A 24,017-nucleotide genomic window follows, 5' to 3' on the forward strand; every position below is an offset into this window, starting at 1 on the left:
CTCAGTGGTAGCCACTCATCTACGCTCGCAAGGGATAATGATCTACCTTTATCTGGCACATTGTCTCCTCAGAGCCCGGTCGCTTCAGGAGGCTTGTCAAGCCACCAACACCACGATGCACTTGCTTACAGAACTGGACTTGCAGATCAACATCCAGAAGTCGACTCTCATGCCAGTGCAATGCCTGGAGTTCATAGGGGCTGACCTGGATGCTCTACAGGCCGAAGCCTTCCTACCTCAACACAGGTTCCTATCCCTGATCTCACTCAGACATGGCTCAATGCAGTCCTCAGGTATGAGCCAGACTCTGCTTTCAACTGCTGGGACATAGACTCATAGACTTTAAGGTCAGAAGGGACCATTATGATCGTCTGGTCCAGGGGTCTCAAACTCAAATGACCACGAGGGCCACATGAGGACTAGTGCACTGGCCTGAGGGCTGCATCACTGACACCGCACCCTTGCTGCCCCGCCCCCATTCCACCCCTTTCATGAGGCCCTGCCCCTGCCCCACCTCTTCCCACCCCTTCCCCGCCCCCATTCCAACCCATTCCCCAAAGTCCCCACCCCAACCCCGCCCCCCCATCCCCATGGGGAGCAGGAGGGGTGCAGGGTATGGTGGGGGCTCAGGGCAGGGAGTTGGGGTGTGGGGTGCAGGAGGGTGCGGCAGGGGGCTCAGGGCAGGGGGTGCAGGAGGTGTGCAGGGTGTGGCAGGAGGCTCAGGGCAGGGAGTTGGGGTGTAGGGTGCAGGAGGGGTGAGAGGTGCAGGGGGCTGGGGTGCAGGAGGGGTGCAGGGTGTGGCAGGAGGCTCAGGGCAGGGAGTTGGGGTGTAGGGTGCAGGAGGGGTGAGAGGTGCAGGGGGCTGGGGTGCAGGAGGGGTGCAGGGTGTGGCAGGGGGCTCAGGGCAGGGAGTTGGGGTGCGGGGTGCAGGCTCCTGCCCAGCGCCACTTACCTAGAGTGGCTCTGGGGTAGTAGCGGCGCGGACTGGGGCCAGGGCAGGTTTGCTGCCTGCCTGCCTGCACTGGCTCCTTGCCCAGCGTTGCTCTGCTCCGCTCCAGGAAGCAGCCGGAACCATGTCCCTGGAGGTTGGGTGGGTGAGGGGGCACACGGCTCCGTGTGCTGCTCTTGCTGGTCCTCCAGGTACCTCCCCCGAAGCTCCCATTGGCCATGGTTCCCCGTTCCTGGACAGTGGGAGCTGTGAGGGGCGGTGCCTGGAAGTGAGAGTAACGCACGGAGACCTCTGCCCCCCCTCCCCAGGGCCGCAGGGGCATGGTTCCGGCCACTTCAGGGAGCAGTGCAGGGTTTGCGGCGCCACGGGGCACACAGAGAGGCATGCGGGAAGGGGGGCGCAGGGAGCTTGGCGGGTTGCACGAAAGAACCCCGCTGGCCGTGTGTTTGAGACCCCTGGTCTAGTCTGACCTCCTGCACAACGCAGGCCACAGAATCTCACCCACCCACTCTTGTAACAAACCCCTGACCTATGTCTGAGCTATTGAAGTCCTCAACTCGTGGTTTAAAGACTTCAAGGTGCAGAGAATCCTCCAGCAAGTGACCCGTGCCCCATGCTGTAGAGGAAGGTGAAAAACCCCCAGGGCCTCTGCCAATCTGCCCTGGAGGAAAATTCCTTCCCGACCCCAAATATGGCGATCATCTAAACCCTGAGCATGTGGGCACAGACACCAGCCAGACACCCAGGAAAGCGTCCCATCACAGGCCACTGGGCATATTTACCACTAATAGTCAAAGATCAATTAATTGCCAAAATTAGGCTATCCCATCATACCATCCCCTCCATAAACTTATCAAGCTTAGTCTTGAAGCCAGATATGTCTTTTGCCTCCACTGCTCCCCTTGGAAGGCCATTCCAGAACTTCACTCCTCAGAAACCTTCATCTAATTTCAAGTCTAAACTTCCTGATGGCCAGTTTATATCCATTTGTTCTTGTGTCCACATTGGTACTGAGCTTAAATAATTCCTCTCCATCCCTGATATTTATCCCTCTGATATATTTATAGAGAGAAATCATATCTTCCCTCAGCCTTCTTTTGGTAAGGCTAAACAAGCCAAGCTCTTTGAGTCTCCTTTCATAAGACAGGTTTTTCCATTCCTCGGATCATCCTAGTAGTCCTTCTCTGTACCTGTTCCAGTTTGAATTCATCCTTCTTAAACATGGGAGACCAGAACTGCATACAATATTCCAGATGAGGTCTCACCAGTGCCTTGTATAATGGTACTAACACCTCCTTATCTCTACTGGAAATACCTCGCCTGATGCATCGCAAGACTGCATTAGCTTTTTTCACGGCCATATCACATTGGCGGCTCATAGTCATCCTGTGATCAACCAATACTCTGAGGTCCTTCTCTTCCTCTGTTACCTCCAAGTGATGTATCCTCAGTTTATAACAAAAATTCTTGTTATTAATCCCTAAATGCATGACCTTGCACTTTTCACTATTAAATTTCATCCTATTACTATTACTCCAGTTTAAAAGGTCATGCAGATCTTCCTGTATGATATCCCGGTCTTCCTCTGTATTGGCAATACCTCCCAGCTTCGTGTCATCTGCAAACTTTATTAGCACATTCCCACTTTTTGTGCCAAGGTCAGTAATAAAAAGATTAAATAAGATTGGTCCCCAAACCGATCCCTGAGGAACTCCATTAATAATCTCCTTCCAGCCTGACAGTTCACCTTTCAGTGTGACCCGCTGTAGTCTCCCCTTTAACCAGTTCCTTATCCACCTTTCAATTTTCATATTGATCCCCGTCTTTTCCAATTTAGCTAATAATTCCCCATGTGGAACCATATCAAATGCCATACTGAAATTGAGGTAAATTAGATCCACTGCATTCCCTCTGTCTAAAAAATCTGTTACCTTCTCAAAAAAGGAGATCAGGTTGGTTTGGCACAATCTACCTTTTGTAAAACCATGTTGTATTTTGTCCCAATTACCATTGACCTCAATGTCCTTAACTACTTTCTCCTTCAGAATTTTTTCCAAGACCTTGCATACTACAGATGTCAAACTAACAGGCCTGTAGTTACCCAGATCACTTTTTTTTCCTTTCTTAAAAATAGGAACTATATTAGCAATTCTCCAGTCATACGGTACAACTCCTGAGTTTTCAGATTCATTAAAAATTCTTGCTAATGGGTTTGCCATTTCATGTGCCAGTTCCTTTAATATTCTTGGATGAAGATTATCTGGGCCGCCTGATTTAGTCTTCTTAAGCTGTTCGAGTTTGGCTTCTATCTCGGATGTGGTAATATCTACCTTCATATCCTCATTCCCATTTGTCATCCTACCATTATCCCTAAGCTCCTCATTAAAGACTGAGGCGAAGTATTTGTTTAGATATTGGGCCATGCCTAAATTATCCTTAACTTCCACTCCATCCTCCATGTTTAGCGCTCCCTCTTCTTCTTTCTTTGTTTTCTTCTTATTTATATGGCTATAGAACCTTTTACTGTTGGTTTTAATTCCCTTTGCAAGGTCCAATTCTACATGGCTTTTGGCCTTTCTCACTTTATCCCTACATATTCTGACCTCAATAAGGTAGCTTTCCTTGCTGATCCCTCCCATCTTTCACTCCTTGTAGGCTTTCTGCTTTTTCTTAATCTCCTCTCTGAGATGCTTGCTCATCCAGCTTGGTCTACAACTCCTGCCTATGAGTTTTTTCCCCTTTCTTGGGATGCAGGCTTCTGATAGTTTCTGCAACCTTGACTTGAAGTAATTCCAGGCCTCCTCCACCTTTAGATCCACAAGTTCTTCAGTCCAATCCACTTCCCTAACTGATTTCCTTAATTTTTTAAAGTTAGCCCTTTTGAAATAAAAAACCCTAGTCACAGATCTATTTTTGTTTATCCTTGGCAAGGTTCCTTCCCCACTCTGCACTCTAGGGTACAGATGTGGGGACCTGCATGAAAGACCCCCTAAGCTTATTCTTACCAGCTTACGTTAAACGCTGCCACCACCAAAGTGTCTAACAATAATAACAGGGGAAGTGCCCACTTGGAAACGTCTCCCCCACAAAATCCCCCCAAGCACTACACCCCCTTTCCTGGGGAAAGCTTGATAAAAATCCTCACCAATTTGTATAGGTGAACACAGACCCAAACCCTTGGATCTTAAGAACAAGGAAAAGCAATCAGGTTCTTAAAAGAAGAATTTTAATTAAAGAAAAAGTAAAAGAATCACCTCTGTAAAATCAGGATGGTAAATACCTTACAGGGTAATCAGATTCAAAACATAGAGAATCCCTCTAGGCAAAACCTTATGTTACAAAAAGATACAAAAACAGGAATATACATTCCATTCAACACAACTTATTTTATCAGCCATTTAAAGAAAACAGGATCTAACGCATATCTAACTAGATTGCTTACTGACTTTTTACAGGAGTTCTGACCTGCATTCCTGCTCTGGTCCTGGCAAAAGCATCACATACACAGAGAGGACCTTTGTTTCTCCCCCCCTCTCCAGCTTTGAAAGTATCTTGTCTCCTCATTGGTCATTTTGGTCAGGTGCCAGCAAGGTTATCCTAGCTTCTTAACCCTTTACAGGTGAAAGGGTTTTTCTTCTGGCCAGGAGGGATTTAAAGGTGTTTACCCTTCCCTTTATATTTATGACAATCCTTCCATTTAGTTTGAACTGAATTAGCTCATGATCGCTCGAACCAAGATTGTCCCCTACAACCATTTCTTCTATGAGGTCCTCACTACTCACCAAAACCAAATCTAAAATGGCATCCCCTCTTGTTGGTTCAGCAACTACTTGGTGAAGGAATCCATCAGCTATCACATCCAGGAAAATCTGAGCCCTATTATTATTACTAGCACTTGTCCTCCAGTCTATATCTGGGAAGTTAAAGTCTCCCATGATCACACAATTCCCATTAGTATTTACTTAATTGAAAACATTAAAGAGGTCTCTATCCATATCCAAATCGGATCCCAGCGGTCTATAGCACACCCCAAGCACTGTCCCAGGGGAGGCTCTAGTAGCTTTCTTCCCCAATGTGATTTTTGCCCAGACAGACTGTCTTATCCATTCCATCACTTCTTATTTCTTTACAGTCTACCTCATCAATGATATACAATGCTACTCAACCACCTTTGCTTTTATTTCTGTTTTTCCTAAACAGCACATACTCTTCAATACCTGTACTCCAGTCATGACTACTATTCCACTATGTTTCCGTTATCCCTATAATATCTGGTTTCACTTCCTGCACCAGTAGCTGTAGTTCCTCCATTTTGTTACCTAGGCTCCTCGCATTAGTGTACAAACATCTTAATTTTTGCTGTTTGGCTTCTCTCACATTCTTTACCCGATTGGGCACAGACATTCTATTGCCAGTATCACCGATTAGACTGGTATCTACACTACCCTTCCTCTTTATGTCCATTCTCCTACCCACGGCTGTATCCTTTCTTACTTCATTTTCTTCCCTCTCAATGTTAAAATCCGGCGTGGCGATTACCTGGACATCTCCCAACCATATCCCGCAAATTCCTAGTTTAAAGCTCTCAATCAATTGTGCAGCCTTCACCCTAGAAGTCTGTTTACCTCCCTACTCAGGTGAAGTCCATCCCGAGAGAACAGTCCTCTGTCCATGAATGCTTCCCAGTGGTCATACATCCCAAAGCCCTCCTTATAGCACCACTGCCTGAGCCATCTGTTGATCATCAGAATCTTGTCACACCTTTGTTGCCCTTCTCTAGGAACAGGCAGAATCCCACTGAAGATCACCTGAGCCTCGATTTCCTTAAGCGTCTTCCCCAGTCTGGAATAGTCTCCTTTGATACGTTCCAGCAAGAATCTAGCTGTATCATTTGTTCCCACATGAAAGACAATCAGTGGATTCTTTCCTGCTCCCATTAACATCCTCTTCAGCCTCAGGTCCACATCCCGTATGTTAGGACCTGGCAGACAGCACACTCTTCTGTTCTCTGGATCAGCTCTGGTTACAGGCCTGTCTATTCTTCTCAGTAAGGAGTCCCCAATCATGTAGACCTGCCTTTTCCTGGTGACGGTGCTATTCCCCAGTCTATCCCCTGTTCCCTTTGTCTGCAAGTCCTCTCAATTCCTATTGTCCCTTGCAATCCTCTGCAACCCATCCCGTATCCTCCTGGGGCTCATATTTGGTGTTATCTCCATTGACTCTTCCCCTCTTCCTATAGGACTTGCCCTCCCACCTTCAGTGACCACCTGCTGTGCCCCTTCTTCATTTTCCAACTCTGCAAACCTGTTCCTGAGCTCTATTTCTCCTTCACTAGCCATCTTTTCCTATGCCTGCTTCTCTTTGTCACATGCATCCACTGTCCACTTTCCTCAGCAGTCTCCCCTCAAGAGTTCTTTGATCCTGCTTCCATCTGCAAGTCTGAGCTTTCCCTTCAGCCTCCTCATGTCTTTGCTCCACCATCTGCTTGAACCCCCTTCTGAACTCAACCAGAGTTTCCACCTGCATCTCCAATCCTCAGATCTTTTCTTCCATCAGTTCTAACAGGCGGCACTTCATGCAGATGAAACTCTTTTCAGGTACCCCCTCCAGGATCATGTACATGCTGCAGCTTCCACATCCAGTCATCTTCATTGGGTCTTCCACTGCTGGGTCACTACCACTGCTGCCTCTGTATCTGTCATAGCCTTCTCACCTAAGTCCTGTTAGTACAGGAAACACAAACCAAACCAAAACACCACCACCCCCAGCAAAACAAACCCCCAACGAGCACCAAAACACTGCCAGGCCACCACACACCCCCTTCACTACCCTGTCTGTTCCTCTGCCTGGCTCTCTTAGTCTTCCCCCAAACTCCCCTTGCAAACTCCCACTCAAACACCACTGTTTACAGCTCTGTTTGCTGGCTCTTGTGCTGCTGCAGCTGTCTATGCTGCTGCCTGACTGGCTGGCTACCTTTATAGGACCCCTAGTCAGAGAAGCCTCACCCCCTAATCAGGGATCAGCTTCTCTCCCAGCAAATGTGACAGTGAGCACAGCTGTGATACCACAGGTCAGACTCCACATGCAAGGCCTCCAGCTATTGTTTAGCTTGGTTTACAGATTGAACAGAGACTGTCTGGACCAGTGGTTCTCAACTTATTTACCACTGTGGGCTGCATCCAATACTACCTCTATGGCCCCGAGGAAGTCACATGGGCCACGGCTGTGTGCTGATTGGGCCAGAATCAGCCCATGGGCTGCAGGTTGAGAACCACTGGACTATGGACAAATCCCTGTCACGACCCACTTGGGTGAGACAGACCGGGTACCCTTACCTGACACAGCTTGCGGTATGCCCGCCACTCTCCTTTCTGACCTCCTGAGTGGCTCTACCACCTAGAAAGCTCATGCTCAGAGGAAGTGAAAAAGGTTCTAAGACACAGTAGAAATTTCTCCACACGACTTACTTACCTGCAAAAAGGTTTCAGATTTGGTTCATGTCCCAACAAACCTCTCCAATGTCTACAACTCTTTCCCATATTCTGGAATATGCTCTGACCCTTAAAAAATTAGGGTTATCCCTGAGTTCTCTTAGGGTCCACCTAGCACGTATTACAGTTTTTCACCAGCCATAGACGGGTACTCAATACTATCTCACCCAACCTCTACAAGCTTCCTTCAGGGTATAATAAACCTCTTCCCTCAACCTTGACTCCCTACCCTCTCATGGGCCCTAAACCCTGGTACAGAAAGGGTTGACTAGGCCCCTCTTTGAACCCATGACCACCTGTTCGCTAATGTACCGATCAACGAAAACAGCCTTTCTGATAGCAATTACCTTGGCTAGAAGAATAGGGGAGATAGCAGATTTCATAGGCATTGACTTCGTGTGTGCTCCAAGGCTGGAGCTCCCATGGGGAAAAAATGGTGGGTACTGAACACCTACTGACAGCCAGCTCCCTGCCCTCCCCGCAGTGCCTCCTGCCTGCCAGTGGCCCTGCCAATCAGCACATCCACTTCCCTCCCAGTGCCTCCAGCCTGCAGCAGATCGGCTGTTCTGTGGTGTGCTGGAGGCGCTGGGGGCAGGGGAGGAGCAAGGGCAGGAAGAGACAGGGGTGGAGCAGGGTCGGAGTGTGGGCGGGAAGAGGTGGGGCAGGGTGGGGGTTGAGGGGAAAGGGTGGAGTGAGGGCAGGGCAAGGGCAGAGCTGGTGGGTTGAGCACCCCCAAGCTGATTAGAAAGTCATCGCCGCTGGCAGCTTTGATGGCGTATCCCCCCTACACAGCATTCTTTCCTGACAAGGTTACACTCAGGCTGCATCCAAGGTTCATCTCTAAGGTAACCTCCCCTTTTCATATGAGTCAGTCAATCCATCTTCCCATTTTCTACCCCAAGCCTCTCCAAGACAACAGGGAGGCTATACTGCACACCTTAGATGTTAGGGGAGCCCTAGCATTCTACCTCAATAGGACAAAAGCCTTTCAGAAGTCCCTGAGACTTTTCCTCTCTATGGCGGAAAGATCCAAGGGGTCAGCAATATCAGCCCAAAGACTCTCTAAATGGGTCTAGAATTGCATCAGACAGTGCTACCAAATTTGTAACATGACCTGCTCCTGCCTTGATCCGTACACTTTCCACAAGATCAATCTCATCTGTTGCCTTCCTTAAGGATGTCCCTATCGCAGAGATCTGCAGAGCAGTGACATGGTCATCAGTCCACACCTTCGCAGAATACTATGCAATCACTGGGGACTCTGCTTCTGATGCCATCTTCAGCTCCACAGTGCTGTCATCTGTAACAGACTCAATTCCTAAGCCCAGCCGTCAAGAAGAGGTACTGCTCGGGAGTCACCTATCATGGAACAACCATAGGGACACTACTCGAAGAAGAGGTTACCCAACTTGTGCAGTAATGATGGTTGTTCAAGATGTGTCCCCCTGTGAGTGCTCCACAACCTACCCTCCTCCCTTCTACTTTGGGGTTCTCGTTTATGACTATGCGGTAGAGAAGGAATTGAGGATGGTTAGCCCGGACAAGCTGACTAGCCTCGTGGCACAGCGGATACTGCTACCAAAGTTCTCCAATCAGCAGCGCAGGGACACAGACACACCAAGAATAAAAAGAATGAGGAGTACTTGTGGCACCTTAGAAACTAACAAATTTATTTGAGCATAAGCTTTCATGGGCTAAAACCCACTTCATCGGATGCATGCAGTAGGAAGAGATAGCTTATGCTCAAATAAATTTGTTAGTTTCTAAGGTGCCACAAGTACTCCAGTTCTTTTTGCTGATACAGACTAACACGGCTACCACTCTGAAACCTGACACCTAGAGTAGAGCACCCATAGGGGGACACATCTCAAAGAACCATCGTTACTGCACAAAGTGAGTAACTTCTTCATGCACTAAAATCACCCTGAAAAATTGAGAAATTATGGTTTGAAGTGTCTGCTTGCCTCCTTGTCTGTATTCAGTCATGTTTGTTAACTCTAGAACATGATCCAGGTCCCACTGAAGTCAATGGAAAGACTCCCATTGACTTCAATGGCTTCATATTAACTTCACCTGAGCAGGCCACAGGTGACAAATATATACAGTAATGTTTAATATATCCATTAATCCTGCAGAACCAAAACAGCTTATGGAGAGTGAGCTGGATTCTGTTCTCTCTTATGCCTCATCAACAGCATTGCTTACTAAGCACCAATCAGTTACATCTATGCACGCACCAAAGGCAATTGGGTTGTGTATATGTGACAGGCAGAACCTACTGTTGAAAAGGTCAGAGAAGGAAAGAACAGAGCTTGTTTCTTAGCGTCCTGATTGAGTTTACTGGGCTGGAAGCTAGAAAAAAACACACCAAATTTTTTACTTGTAAAAAGTTGAGCACTTTTATTGCAGAAATGATTCAAGAGACAAACACGGAACCTTACAATGCCATTTTTCAGAGCAGAATCCCTGAAGGGGAATCTCCATACTCTATGTAATAGGTGGGTACAGTGTTTGAGAACTGTGGTTCATTCATATCCATCTTCAGGAGTTATTACAGCTATGGTAATGGAAGATCATGTGTCTGAAAGCTTTGTAAATGTACCGATTCTGGGTACAAATGAAACCACCACTTCTCCAAGCCTGTTGAGGAGCACGGTTTAAGTCTCCAATGCACGTCCACAGATCTTCATATCTCCAGGAAACACACCATTTAGAATGATCATAATAGGAATGGAAAGTGGAATTCCCTGGTGTCTTAATGAGGTTTATGTTGTAGACGTGGTGTTGGAGAGAGCAGTTTGAGGGAAGCTCCTGTCCATCATGCTGCCAGGATTCTGCTAACAAATCTGTCTGCAACTGTTGAGCCATCCAGGCTACATAGATATCTGTGTAATTTCAGAAGATGTGGGAAAATGATGTTTAACAAAGACAACTGAACAAAAGTAGTTTGAAACAGTCTGACTAATATTCCCTTCCCCTCTCATTTTCTCAGCTCTCAATCTCTTAGTTTTTGAGATGTCATTAGTTCTCCAGCCACCTTAGAGTCTTCCAGAGAAGAGACAGCTTGAATCTCTAATGCAAGGAATAAGCAGGGAAAAGCAAGCAACCAACCAAACACACACTGGAAAAGAAATTGTTCATACCTTCTTTGTACATGCTGAAGCAGCAAAAAAGAAATACACAAGCCCATTTTTTTCCTTTGAGTAGTAAAAGTAGAGTAGTTTTAAGAAGATCCCTATACTGAACACCTTACAATACAAAGTGCCATGCAGCTTTTCTCTTTGCTCTGTCTTGCTACTAGTATATCTCCTATTTTGTGTATTTGTTAGTGGTTTCCAAAAGTGTCAGTATTATGATGCAACAATGTTCCCTACCCACTGTTATGTTCCTGTCTGTGGTTGAACTTGTTTCCCTCCAAGAAAATGCTTTGTTTGTTTCCCAAGAACGTGTATTTGATAAGGACAGTTTTTCTTACCATCAACAAAAAAGCGTGATTTAGCAAAGTGGAGGAAGTTTTCTCCCTGGGCTGACTGGAGTTTGGAGAGGTGGCGCCAAGGGACTAGAGGCAGTGCAGAACCTACACAGAGCTTTTGCAGATTTGGGAGGTCAAGCTGAAAGATGTCAGGGATGGAGCAGTTGTAGATGTTTGGATTGTAGCATAACAACTGTTTGTCTGAACAAAACCAAAGACATTAACAAGTACAAGATTAGGACATATTAAAGATAAGCGATTAAGTTCTAAAGTATGGTTCTAACCTGACAAGTGTAACTATAAATTTGGTGCCTTTTCACTCCTCACATCCTGTCTCTTTAGTATGTTCAAGGTCAGATTTACTGACTTTAGTGACAAAAATATTTCTACTGCTTTTTATTCCTATTAGCCCTGCAGGTCAACACAGCTGAGAGCGTAAGCTGGGTTCTATTTCCTCTTGTGCATCACTGACAGAACAGTGAGTGAAGGCCTCAGTCCTGCAGACACTTCACACACACAAGCAGGTCACATGTGTAAAGTTAAGCAAAGGCATGTCTGCAGGATCAGGGTCTAAGTTCCAATCATTACACCTGTGAAACCCCTTTCCCAGCAATAGGGCTGCAGAAGGGTCACTGTGGGTAGATCCACAAAAAGATGTAGGTGTCTAACTCCCACTGGAGGTGCCTAAATCCAAAATTTAAATCCTCAAAACCCTTGCTTTGCTGCTGCCTTATACTGTAGGTGCCTATGTTTCTACTGGTAAAGTCTTCTAGGTGCCTAATTTCTGTTGGTGAGCATGCGCAAAAACCCCTTGGCCTGGTGCCCAGCATCTAGCTCATGCATAAGCCCCAGCAGGATCCTCAGGTTGGCATTTCCCCACCTACCAGATCAGTACCAAAACACAGCTGGAGGAGGTGCAGCTCTTTTACCAAATAGCCAGAGCATTCACGCAGGATGTGGTCGATCCAGTTTCCCCTGCCGGATGTGGGGTAGGGACTTGAACTCAGGTCTCTTACTATCCAGGGGAGTTCCTTAATCAGTGGGCTATGGGGCAGTGGTGGGCCGCCGCTTCCTGCAGCTCCCATTGGCCGGGAACGGCGAACCGCGGCCACTGGGAATTGCAGGCGGCCGTGCCTGCAGACGGTCAATGTAAACAGACTGTCTCACGGCCTGCCAGCAGATTACCCTGACTTGGTCACATGCAGCCCGCAGGTTGCCCACCACTGCTATGGGGTATCTGGGCTAGATGTTTCTTAGACCTTCCTGTTGAAGTTTGTACAAAATACTTACATATACATTGGGCCAGGGAAAAAGGGAGAAAGACTCTATAGCCCAGTGGTTAGGGCACTCACCTGGGAGACTGAGGTTCCAGTCCCTGCTCCAGTGATGCTGGGCTTAAGGGCACCACCAGTGCTTTTTGCAAGAAAGGACTAACCTGGCTTAGACACCTAACTCTAGGAGAGTGAATCCCATGTAGCAGGATGTGCCTCCTGTTAGCTGCCTAGCTCTCTTTGAGGAACATCTCCTCAGCATTTCCTCCTCCACCCATCTCCTCAGCATTTCCTATTTGCTAATTTATATAGTTTCTCCACTCCAACATGTTGGCTTTTGTGAATCCCATTCTTAGGTGCCTATCTCTCCCAAGCATTGTACAGGGAGTCTGGGCACCTAACTCAGGGCTGTGGATTCCAATAACTGGCAGGGCACCTAAAATTCAGGGCACTGAGACACTGAGTTTATGTCCACCTTTGTGGACCCTTCTGCAGCCCTGTTGCCGGGAAAAGGGTTTCACAGGTGTAACTGATTAGAACTTAGACTGTGATCCAGGGATGTAATGTGGCCTGCAGCATCTTTATCACTGAAGATGTGTGATCAGGAAAGAACAGAACTTGACTTTCAGAATCCAGGTTGAGTTTGCAGGGCTGGTAATTCAGTGAGTCATCTCTCGACTTGTAAACCGAGCACACATGATATGAAAAGCATTGAGGGACAATGAACATTGCGTCCCACAATGCTTTTTACAGTCACTTTTCAGCACAGAATTACATTCTGAGATACCTGCCAGTAATCAAAAGATTTATTTCCATTTGTGTTAGTATTGATATTTTATGTGACAAAAGGTCCTCATATAAATTCCTGTCTTCCCACCCCTGCTATTACTACATGCCATATTTTACCTGGAGAAGAGCTCAATGTAGGTCGAAAACTTGTCTCTTTCACTGACAGAAGTTGGTCCAATAAAAGAAATTACCTCACCCAGTTTGTCTCTCTGATACCTTGGGACCAACATGACTACAACATTGCAACATATTTCTGATGTGTCAGTGCTGTTACTCCAGCTCCAACAACACCCAGTGATGTTTTAAATCATGAAGAAAGTTTAAATTATTATTATTAATAATGACCATTATGCATTTTTACAAAGCTTTACATTTTCAAAGCCCTTTACACACAAACTGATTGAGGAGGAGGTTGTCATACCTATTTCTGCAAACTGGTTATATCTGAACGTTATACAGATGGCCATCTGTGCATTTTGCTTTCCGGTTGGTGGATATCCATAACCCTCCTCAGGAAATGGAGGGAACAGAGGGATGCTGTGAATCCCCCAGAAACCTTGTGATTTGTCCAAGAGCAGAAATCCTGTCAAAGTACAGTTATTGCAGATAAATTAAGAAACCCATCTAGGAAATACATAAGAACATTGTACTGTTCTAATACCAGAGGGCAATACAATTCAAGTTGGATGGTAATGTCCTATTTTAACTTTATTTATGCTACTATTATATATTACCTTAATAGATAATAAATCAACAACAACACTTTGCACACCTACAGTGCCTCCCATTCAAGGATCTCTAAACTTTTCACAAATATTATTGCATTAATCCTCGTACCTCTTTTTGACCCTCATACCTCTTTTAGACCCATTTTATAAATGTGGACTCCGAGGCATAGAGAGGGTAAGTGACTTGTCCATGGTGTCCCAGAAAGTTTGTGGCAGAGCTAGAAATACAACCCAGCTATTTTAGTTCCCATTGTATTGCCTTTCTACAGCATATTTTTTTCAAAGGATCCCAAAGCACTTTACAAACTATAAATTATATTTAGAAATCTAACAGCATCAGAATAATGGCATTGACTCTGTCTCCACATCATAGCACCTGATCCTCAGCCAGCCTGAAAGGGATTCATCATGTAAGAGAAAACTCACACTGTCAACATGGTGCCCACCACCACTGAGCAAATCCCTCCCCAAGCGGGGCTTAGAGGAGGCAGTAGGTGGGGGGAGAAATTGGTCTCACAGCAGGCATACTGCCGTGGAGGCAGAGAAGAGACAAGGTTTCCAGGGACCTCATCACATCTGCAATCCGAAGATTTAGGGGGGTCAAAGACTCTGCTCATTCTACAGAGAGTCTGACCAAATCTGGCCCCCTTCCTCTTTGGAACAATTAGAAATTCACCGAGTCCCCAATTCAGAAACCACATAAGCATGTTTTTAACTTTAAGCATGTGCTTAAGTCCCAGTGACTTCAGTGGGACTTAACCACATGCTTAAGTCATTTCCTGAATTGTGGGCTCAGTTCCTTAACCTCCTATGGAATTTTCCATCGGTAGAGCAGAATTTGGGGGTTTGTATTTCTCATTCTGTCACATAGGATAGTTGAAAAGCTGTTGCTGTCCCAGCCAGTGTTGCTGGCAGCACAATGCGCAACTGGGCAAAGGGCAGAGTGTGGCTTTCTACTTTCAAAAAGTGAGGAATATCAATTTCAGCGCCTGTGAGAAGGGTGTAAGGGCACTATAGATGTGGAGCTGCTCTATAACACAGATGCCATGAAGGGAAATCCAAAAAATGTAGATACAGCATTGGCATGTGTTAATATTACCTACACCACAAACACTACCACACAAACTGCTCTTTCGCTTTGGCTTAAACAGGGGTTTCATTTTCAATATATAGAGCTAGATAAAGACAGAAATTCTCATCCATAAAGAAAAAAGCAGAGAACAGTACTATCTCTGTACCTTTAGTGTGTCCTTGTTTCCAGCTGTAATGCTTTGAGCGAGGGACATCATCATTGTATATCACATAGACAGTGCTGTCGTTCTGCAGAGAAATATCCAATTTGTGACACATTAAGTTCAATGAAAGGAAAGAGTATTTCTATTTGTAACAGAATAAAGAACTTCAGAGATGGAAGACTTTGGGACAAATTCTCCTCTCACACTGCTGCAACCTCATTGATTGTAATGGGGTTAGTACTGGAATAAATTAGAACAGAATACAGCTTTGAGATTTTGATTCTTTCATGTAATATGAAATGCAACCAAAAAATGCATGTTCTCCTGAACAGTAGAAGAGGCCTTCCCAGAGAGATGGCTAGGTCAGATATGTGCAACAACACGATTTGTAAGCACTTTATTGGGTAACAACCTGCAGTGCAGCTTTTTCTTTTTCTTTGCAGTCTGTTGTTGATTTACAACCAGATGTTGGAAAAGTGTTTATCAAATGCTTGTTTAGGAAATGCAGCCATGCCAACTGTTCTTCTTTAGGAGGAACAGTCCTAACTTTAACAAGGCACACATATTCCATCCTGTCCTTCCTAAAAGTTTTCTTTGCCTAATCCAGTGGTTCTCAAATGACGGCCCACAGGCCGCTTGCGGCCCAATCAGCACACAGCTGCGCCCGATGTGACATCCTCAGGGCCATACAGGTAGTATATACTATGTGGATGTGGGCCGCATAACACACAGAGAGCTCCATATGCAGCCCACAATGGTAAACAGTTTGAGAACCACTGGCCTAATAGTTTTCAGTAGAGTTTAAAGGTGTTTTTCTCCCCATATCTTGGCAGAACTGAAAGATTAGTAACTATTGGCTACATTCTGGGATTGTAAACAACATCTTCCACTTACAAAGCACAAGGATAATGCAAATATTCGATTGACTTCTTGAAATCTCTCCCATACACAGATTCAAATAAACTAAAAATGTTAAAATAATGTTACTGGTCTAATCTGAACCCACAAGAAAAATGCAAAGACATAGCCAAGATTAACACTCAGTGTCTAATTCACCCCTTTGTGACCAGAGATGGGGGAAAGTGATGGTACATTCTCTAGATTATGGACAGTTGTGAAGTTACTCAGAATTGTAGGACTAAGAACCACTGTGCTCAGAAAAGTAAGGAGGAAAATGTACATACTAGATTATATGGACAGCAAACAATAGTTACACACATAAAGCTTAATTCTGCCACCTGTATTCAGGTTGAGCTTGATTCTCCACTTCCTTGTACCTTGTATAGTCATTTATATCTGTATATAGTGGGTGTAAGATGTTTGTATCTAATACCATTGTCAACCACTTTGCACAAGTCTAACTGACTATGCAAGGTGCGGAGCAGTGGAATATCAGGCCCATCGAACAGTATGTTGCATTGCAAGTAGCCATATTGATTTCAGTGGGAGTACATGAAGATTCAAATACTGCTCAGCATGAGTAAGGATGACAAGACAGGACCCATAGGGACAGTGTAATAATCTGAATTTTGAATATCTTTTCTATTGGCAATATATTATTTATCATAATTCTTTAGTATTTGTATTGGGGTAGCACCTAGAAGCCCATCATGGACAAGGAAACCATTGCACCAGTTGCTGTACAAATACTGTCAAAAAGACTTTTCCTGCCTGGAACTGGGCTCCCAGGAGAGCCAGCTGAGGTCACTCAATTAGGGTGAACTGCAAAGAATGGGGCAGACAATCCTCAAAACTGGTGGATATTCCAATACTTAGATTTAGCAAGCCAGCCCAAATTAGCTTCTGCTATACTTCACGGGTTATTCAGAAGTCCATAACACAGTTCCCTTAAAGTAACCCAGCCTCAGGCCTACACCTAGTTACCCAAATCAGATATAATGAGGATTAATAAAAATCTTATTTAATCATATAAGAGAAAAGGTTCTACCAATCCCAAAGGATTGGACACATTACCTCCCAGGTTAATGAATATTCCAGATCTCACCCAAATACAAGTTTACAGACAATTCTTATTAACTAAACTAAAATTTATTAAAAGAGAGAGAATATGGTTGAAAGATCAATATACATACAGACATGAGTTCAATTCTTGAGATTCATATTCATAGCAGAGATGGTGAACTTCGTAGTTGCAAAGAGTTCTTTTAGAATTTAGTCCATAGGTTACAGTCCAATATCCAATATTATATTCAGGGTGTACCAGTTTAACTGGGATTTCAATCTTATGACTCAAACTTCCCCTGATGTAGCTTAAGGAGATCTGAGATAAAAAGGATTGGAACCCAAGGATCTTTTATACAGTTTTCTAGCAGCCACTTGACCGTACAGTCCTGGGTAAACAATAGGCTTTTGATGTAACCTTCTGTTTCCTAAGCACCACTAGTAATTAGTTACACAAATTAACATAAGGCAATTTATCCATTAGTTAGTCTATCACAAACTTCAAAGAGACATATAGACACTGACATTATTTCACGCAAGATTCATCTATATATTAATATTCCCTTTTGATTTCTGAATTAATAAGTGACAGACAGGAACTGTCTGTTTACACGGCTAACGTTTATGAGTACACACCGACAATTATATCACTTCTAATAATATTGGTTTGCATTTCAAAGTTCTAGCCAATCTAACATTGAATGGCCCTCATTACCGTTCGCATACTTTCTAACATGACTTTAAAGGTTGGCTTTGGGTCATTCAGCCTGCAAATTGTTTAACCCTTTCTGGCCATGTATTATACTTTGTATAAGATTTGTTGCAATTATATAACAGTGGTAGCAATAATGATTTGCATGATTATATTTTAATTAGACAATGTCACACTGTCCCAAAAAGCTTACAAATCTAAGGAATCCTTAGCAATATTTAAACTGTGAAAGGTTTTACAACCCAGAACTCGCTCAAATACATAGGGCCTTCCAGCAAACCTGCAAGCAATCTGCCCTCCTCCATGAATGTTTTCAGACCTGTGTTGGTGCAGATCAGTCAATGTATTCCTCTTTTTTATTAATATAAAATATTTTAGTTGAACCTCATCCATCAGGTCACACAATTCTTATAAACACTTATTTTGGCTCAGTCACTGGTTTCATTTCATTTACATTTTAGAAGTGTTTTTTAAACTATAATATAAAGAAAATGTGTTAAAATGATAATAAAATATGCCTTGCCTTGGATTTATGAGCTTCATAAAGTTGGTTTAATGTTTGCCCCAGGGCACTCTGTGTCATATTGATCAGGAATTTACTCAATTGCCAAGCTTGTGTCAAAGAATCCATGTAAATGTACTCCAGTCCAGTCCCGGGACTCTCTTTTCTGATATACTTTGGTAACTTGTAAAGAAGAAACCTGAAACAATGAAGGATTATTAGTAATTATAAATCAGTCCATTGAGATGGATAAGCCATAGCCCCTTCTGCCTTGTGTCACATGAGAGCTTTGAGTCAACAGGGCCTCCCGCAGAGAGAACTGTATCCATGAAAATAAACTTCAACTGAAAACATTTTAAAAGTATGTTCCAAAAATATAAAAATATGTAAAACAGAAACATATCCACAGCGTGAGTCAGTGTTCTGTGATTGCCATTGTGGATGGCAGACTTACACAGCTTTGCTTCAGCGGAAACAAAAGCCTTAGGCAACACTCAGCTCTAATGTAAGTGCGTGTAATTCCATTGAAGTTAAGGGAGTTAAATCCACTTACAATGGGCCTGACTTTGGCCCTTAGCATTCTAGACACCCCGAAGCACGTCCATTGCTATTTAGAATAGTTTGCAGTGTAATTCTACACTGAAAATTGACACTGTCTTATTCAACAATTCTGCTCTCTGTTTGTGTCACATCTGGTGACAGAAAATCTTTTTTATTGCTTTTTACATGTTAGCCCTTCAGAGCCCTAACACAGCTAAAACAGAATGAGCAAGATTCTATTCCTCTTTGTGGTTCATAAACAGAACTGTTCAGTAAGTTTCAATCAGTTACACCTGTGAAAAGGTGCAGAAGGCAATGGGGTTTCACAGATGTTGCTAGGAGTCTACGGCTATTTCTACACTTGCAGAGTTTTTGCACTGTAAGTTTCATCAGTGATAGGGAACAGGTGAAAGTAAAGCACTGGTTTGTGTACTCACTTAATTCCTCAGGCGTCAGAGAGCACTTCCATTACTGATGAGAACAGCACTCTAGGGCAGCTATCCCACAGTGCAGCTCTCTCCAGTTTGATGATGGGTCTTGTGGGAAGGGGTGTGTGTGTGATCACGGGGCATCCTGGGTCCCTGCACAACCTCCTCTCCCCAAAGACTGATCAGCTCCAGTAGCTCAACATTGCTCCAAGCAGGAGATCGTTTGCTCCCTGGAACAGGCATTGTCACCTGGCCAGATAAGTGAGGACTTGCCAAGAAAACAGGAAGGGGAGTTCCAGGGGCTTTACAGGGGGAGGGGTGGATGTCTGTTTACCTGGCATCAGAGCAGCAGAGCTGCTAGCCAGAGTGGTCGCCTAGGCACTGGGGGAGATCCTCCGGAGGCTAAAAGCTGTGTAAACAGGAAGAATGTGTCTTCACTTGCACATCACTGCAAAAGCATCACCGGTAAGAGCTGTATGCCTCTCGTGGAGGTGGTTTTCTTTTTGTGGTGAAACTTCTGAGTTTCACTGCAAAAAGTCATTGGCAAGTGTAGATGCTCCCATGGTTTTTGCGCAAAAAAGGGACTTTTCCCACTTTAAATGGTAAAGTTATTGCCTGTGACTGAATTTTGAGTTAATAGAATTAATGTCTCCGCTCTTAACATTTTTTAGTGTGCAACTTACGAACTGAATATTTTAAATTACCATGTCCTTTGTTTGGACAATTATCAAGATACTGCCTAACCTTGGCTGCATCCTGGAGATGCTGAGTGCCTTCTGTGAGGTGCTGAGGGTCCCCAAATTCCGTTGACTTCAGTGGCCTTCAGGACACTAGCACCTTGAAACAGGAAATCAGCATCTTACATAATTTGACACCTTAGGTCCTGTTCCTATGAAAAGATTCCAGGCAGTATTCAAATGAATGAAGAAGAGGCATATTCTGCCCTCATTACAGATTACTGATTTTACAATCCTTTGTGCAGATTAAACTTTTATTGAGTACAGAGCGAGTTTTACACAAGTAAAGATTACGAGATTAGCTCCTAAATGTAATGTAAATACCTGGGGACATTTGACAACTTGTTCCCTTGAGATAGAGTTTATTCCAGATGAGTCTTGGGAACATAATTGTTGCCACAGTAAATCAGACAAGTGATCCATCTAGTTTAGTATGAAATGCTACAGAGGAAGGTGCAAGAATGCCAAAAATAAGCAACTATGGAATATTGTAGAATGAAACCAAAGATATTGAATACTCAATTCAGCCTGCTGCTAACTGAATACTGTAATTAGAATTCAGTACAATTTGTTTTATAGCACGCAATTGTCTTTTGTGCGATAGGAAATTTTATGCAACAGTTTCACTTCTGCTCCTTGTTGCTACTTCATACCACACAAAATCGGAATCAAGTAACCCTTGAATATTTTTTTAGCAACAGGCCTGAATTACCAAAAAAGTGAAGCGTGTGGCCTTCTTGGTCAAGGAGCCATACTTCAAAAGAAATTTCCCACTTTTCCCCCCTTAAAAACTTGATTCTTTGTATCTACACGGGTTCACACTGATGCAGGAGTCCACCTTCACAGATCATTTTGCAGGGTTGGGGCCTTAGCTACTTTTCTCTGAACATTTAAAATGTCTTAAATTGTCATAGAATCATTTCATTGTTAACGCCCATGACTGTGTAATATAAACAATATAATTTAATAGCAAAAATGTACAGGCCTAAGGGATATGATGTCTCATAAATCTTTAATAACAAGCACAGGAGAGGAATTTCCCTGAGCATCTGGACTCTGTAAGTTTATGTGTTTAGACATGTACAAATCCTACGCTGAAGGGAATGAAAAGTGATGTTGTCTTTACCGTGTTGACAGGCTGTGCTAAGGATCTGACCCTGCAAACATTAATTATTATTTTTATTATTGTAGCACCTAGGATGAGAGCCCATTGTGCTAAGCACTCTGCAAACACAGAACAAAGACAGTCTTATGAACTATGAAGCATTGACTTCAATGGCACAAGTCACGTGCCTAAAGTAAAGCATGTGCTCACGTGTTAGCAGGATCAGAGCCTAATTTTACAAGTATGTTACTTGTATCAATCTGTAAGAAATGACTGTTTTCTTTTTAAAATTGGTTGATGTTTATCATTGGTGATCAGTGTTTCTAACAGTACTTGTTTCATTGCTAAGACCTGTGATTAGATTTATGAATAATAATAATAGTTAACACTTTTCATGGTCAAGGTGCATTATCTAATTAATCAGTTTAGTGATTTAACACTGTAAGCACATTGCTGCCAGTTACTGCTGCCAGTTCTAGTACTGGCATTTCTGGAGACTTACTGCCCCAAGTGACCTACAGTCCCAGAAGATGACATAGAATCATAGAATATCAGGGTTGGAAGGGACCTCAGGAGGTCATCTAGTCCAACCCCCTGCTCAAAGCAGGACCAATCCCCAACTAAATCATCCCAGCCAGGGCTTTGTCAAGCCTGACCTTTAAAACTTCTAAGGAAGGAGATTCCACCACCTCCCTAGGTAATACATTCCAGTGTTTCACACCCTTCTAGTGAAAAAGCTTTTCCTAATATCCAACCTAAACCTCCCCCACTGCAACTTGAGACCATTACTCCTCATTCTGTCATCTGCTACCACTGAGAACAGTCTAGATCCATCCTCTTTGGAACCCCCTTTCAGGTAGCTGAAAGCAGCTATCAAATCCCTCCTCATTCTTCTCTTCCGCAGACTAAACAATCCCAGTTCCCTCAGCCTCTCCTCATAAGTCATGTGTTTCAGTCCCCTAATCATTTTTGTTGCCCTCCGCTGGACTCTTTCCAATTTTTCCACATCCTTCTTGTAGTGTGGGGCCCAACACTGGACACAGTATTCCAGATGAGGCTTCACCAATGTCGAATAGAGGGGAACGATCACGTCCCTCGATCTGCTGGCAATGCCCCTACTTATACATCCCAAAATGCCATTGGCCTTCTTGGTAACAATGGCACACTGTTGACTCATATCCAGCTTTTCGTCCACTGTAACCCCTAGGTCCTTTTCTGCAGAACTGCTGCCTACCCACTCAGTCCCTAGTTTGTAGCGGTGCATGGGATTCTTCCATCCTAAGTGCAGGACTCTGCACTTGTCCTTGTTGAACCTCATCAGATTTCTTTTGGCCCAATCCTCTAATTTCTCTAGGTCCCTCTGTATCCTATCCCTACCCTCCAGCGTATCTACCTCTCCTCCCAGTTTAGTGTCAACTGCAAACTTGCTGAGGGCGCAATCCACAACATCCTACAGATCATTTATAAAGATATTGAACAAAACCAGCCCGAGGACCGACCCTTGGGGCACTCCACTTGATACCGGCTGCCAACTAGACATGGAGCCATTGATCACTACCCGTTGAGCCCGACAATCTAGCCAACTTTCTATCCACCTTATAGTCCATTCATTCAGCCCATACTTCTTTAACTTGCTGGCAAGAATAATGTGGGAGACCGTGTCAAAAGCTTTGCTAAAGTCAAGGAACAACACGTCCACTGCTTTCCCCTCATCCACAGATCCAGTTATCTCGTCATAGAAGGCAATTAGATTAGTCAGGCATGACTTGCCCTTGGTGAATCCATGCTGACTGTTCCTGATCACTTTCCTCTCCTCTAAGTGCTTCAGAATTGATTCCTTGAGGACCTGCTCCATGATTTTTCCAGGGACTGAGGTGAGGCTGACTGGCCTGTAGTTCCCAGGATCCTCCTCCTTCCCTTTTTTAAAGGTGGGCACTACATTAGCCCATCTTCTCTTTAATCACAGAACAGCACTTTCCCACACTCTGCTTGCCAATATGCCTCAGCCTGGATCCATCTGGAGGGGGTTCAGTTTTATTTTTCAATCAATTCTTGGCCACTGAGCTGATATGGCTAAGGAAGGGGGTCAATTCACGCCAATGTTTTGTTATGATACAGACACCTATGAGGACTGGCCTAAGACTGAGATAATAACAAAGAGTCCCAACTTTCCTACTTTCAACCAAGTTTCCTAGCAGTGAAAAGCCACTTTCGCAACAACTAACTGTAATCTGGGTGCTACCAATGTTGCTTGAAATGCACCTGACTCCCAGAGGCTTGCCATAAGAACACAGCTTGCATGCTCACTTTGATCATAGGAAATTAGGTTTTTTTTGTCAACCAATAATCATTTTGTAGTTAGTCATAATGCAATGATGAGTTAGTTACAATGAAATTCAATCAGATTTCAGTAATCTACATTTCACTCGCCAGACATGGTTCAAAGGCTACCTCCAAAGTAAAAGAGACTGAGACACAAATTCATATGCATTACAGTTCTCTGATCCATCTACTTAATGATTTTACATTCCAAAACTTCTCCATACATGTTCTTTACCTACCAATCAACCGGGTCACCATTTTCACTTCTGCAGGAAATTTCAGCTGCCCACTGTGACCTGATGGAACAAAACAGCAGCAAAAAAGCACAACTCCATAAAGATCCTGCAGTCATTTCTGGTCTCAGCTCTACAGAATGAGCAAACTGCAGATTTTAAAAGGAGAAGTTGTTTTGTGAAGTGCATTTCTCTTGTTTGATTCAGTTTCAACCCCGTCAGCCCTCAACACAATGTTTCACAGCAATAAAAACACATTTCCCAACCAGCTGCAGTGCTGCAAAGCACTAGTGTTCTTATGAGATGCTAAGCTAAGGGGTCGTTCCCTTTTCCAGTACTATTTCTGCATACAGAACATTGGCTCTCTCATCTGGTATTTGGTGCACAAAATGTGGATAATACATATTTTACATTTTGAAGAGATTGTTAGGTTTGGCTGACCTCTCCTATTGTGAATCTTTTTTGCATTTGATTGGACCGGACCCCCTGGATTCTGTAGCCCTAACTTTGGTAGAAGTATGAATTCAGTTCTGGATCTGAA

General features: G+C 44.0%; 1 protein-coding gene across 2 annotated transcripts; it reads right to left on the reverse strand.

Moving 5' to 3' along the window:
• Nucleotides 1-9,820: 9,820 nt before the first annotated feature.
• Nucleotides 9,821-23,713, reverse strand: DNASE2B (deoxyribonuclease 2 beta). 2 transcript variants are annotated; one of them, XM_043521332.1, is made up of 7 exons: nt 23,483-23,608; nt 19,824-19,916; nt 18,133-18,310; nt 14,939-15,020; nt 13,394-13,555; nt 10,916-11,113; nt 9,821-10,325 (listed from the first exon to the last, which is right to left on the reverse strand). In XM_043521332.1, the coding sequence occupies exons 2-7, from the start codon at nt 19,832-19,834 to the stop codon at nt 9,982-9,984; spliced, it is 975 nt and encodes a 324-aa protein (XP_043377267.1). In that variant the 5' UTR covers nt 19,835-19,916; nt 23,483-23,608; the 3' UTR covers nt 9,821-9,981. The 2 variants fall into 2 exon arrangements, with proteins under 2 accessions (XP_043377267.1, XP_007068792.2); XM_007068730.4 differs by lacking the exon at nt 19,824-19,916 and having other exon boundaries at nt 23,483-23,713.
• Between the last annotated feature and the right edge of the window lie 304 nt (nt 23,714-24,017).

Source organism: Chelonia mydas, chromosome 8 (genome assembly GCF_015237465.2).
Source record: "Chelonia mydas isolate rCheMyd1 chromosome 8, rCheMyd1.pri.v2, whole genome shotgun sequence".
Classification (NCBI taxonomy): Eukaryota; Metazoa; Chordata; order Testudines; family Cheloniidae; genus Chelonia; species Chelonia mydas.

What these genes read in the sequence shown, in the direction of transcription:
- DNASE2B (XM_007068730.4), bottom strand. Translation starts at nt 23,595, where the DNA reads ATGACTGCAGGATCTTTATGGAGTTGTGCTTTTTTGCTGCTGTTTTGT. An exon ending in ATGAAGCTCATAAATCCAAG is followed by an intron (nt 15,021 to 18,132) that starts GCAAGGCATATT and finishes ATTTCTCTGCAG; the next exon opens with AACGACAGCACTGTCTATGT. An exon ending in ATCACGCTTTTTTGTTGATG is followed by an intron (nt 10,326 to 10,915) that starts GTAAGAAAAACT and finishes GAAATTACACAG; the next exon opens with ATATCTATGTAGCCTGGATG.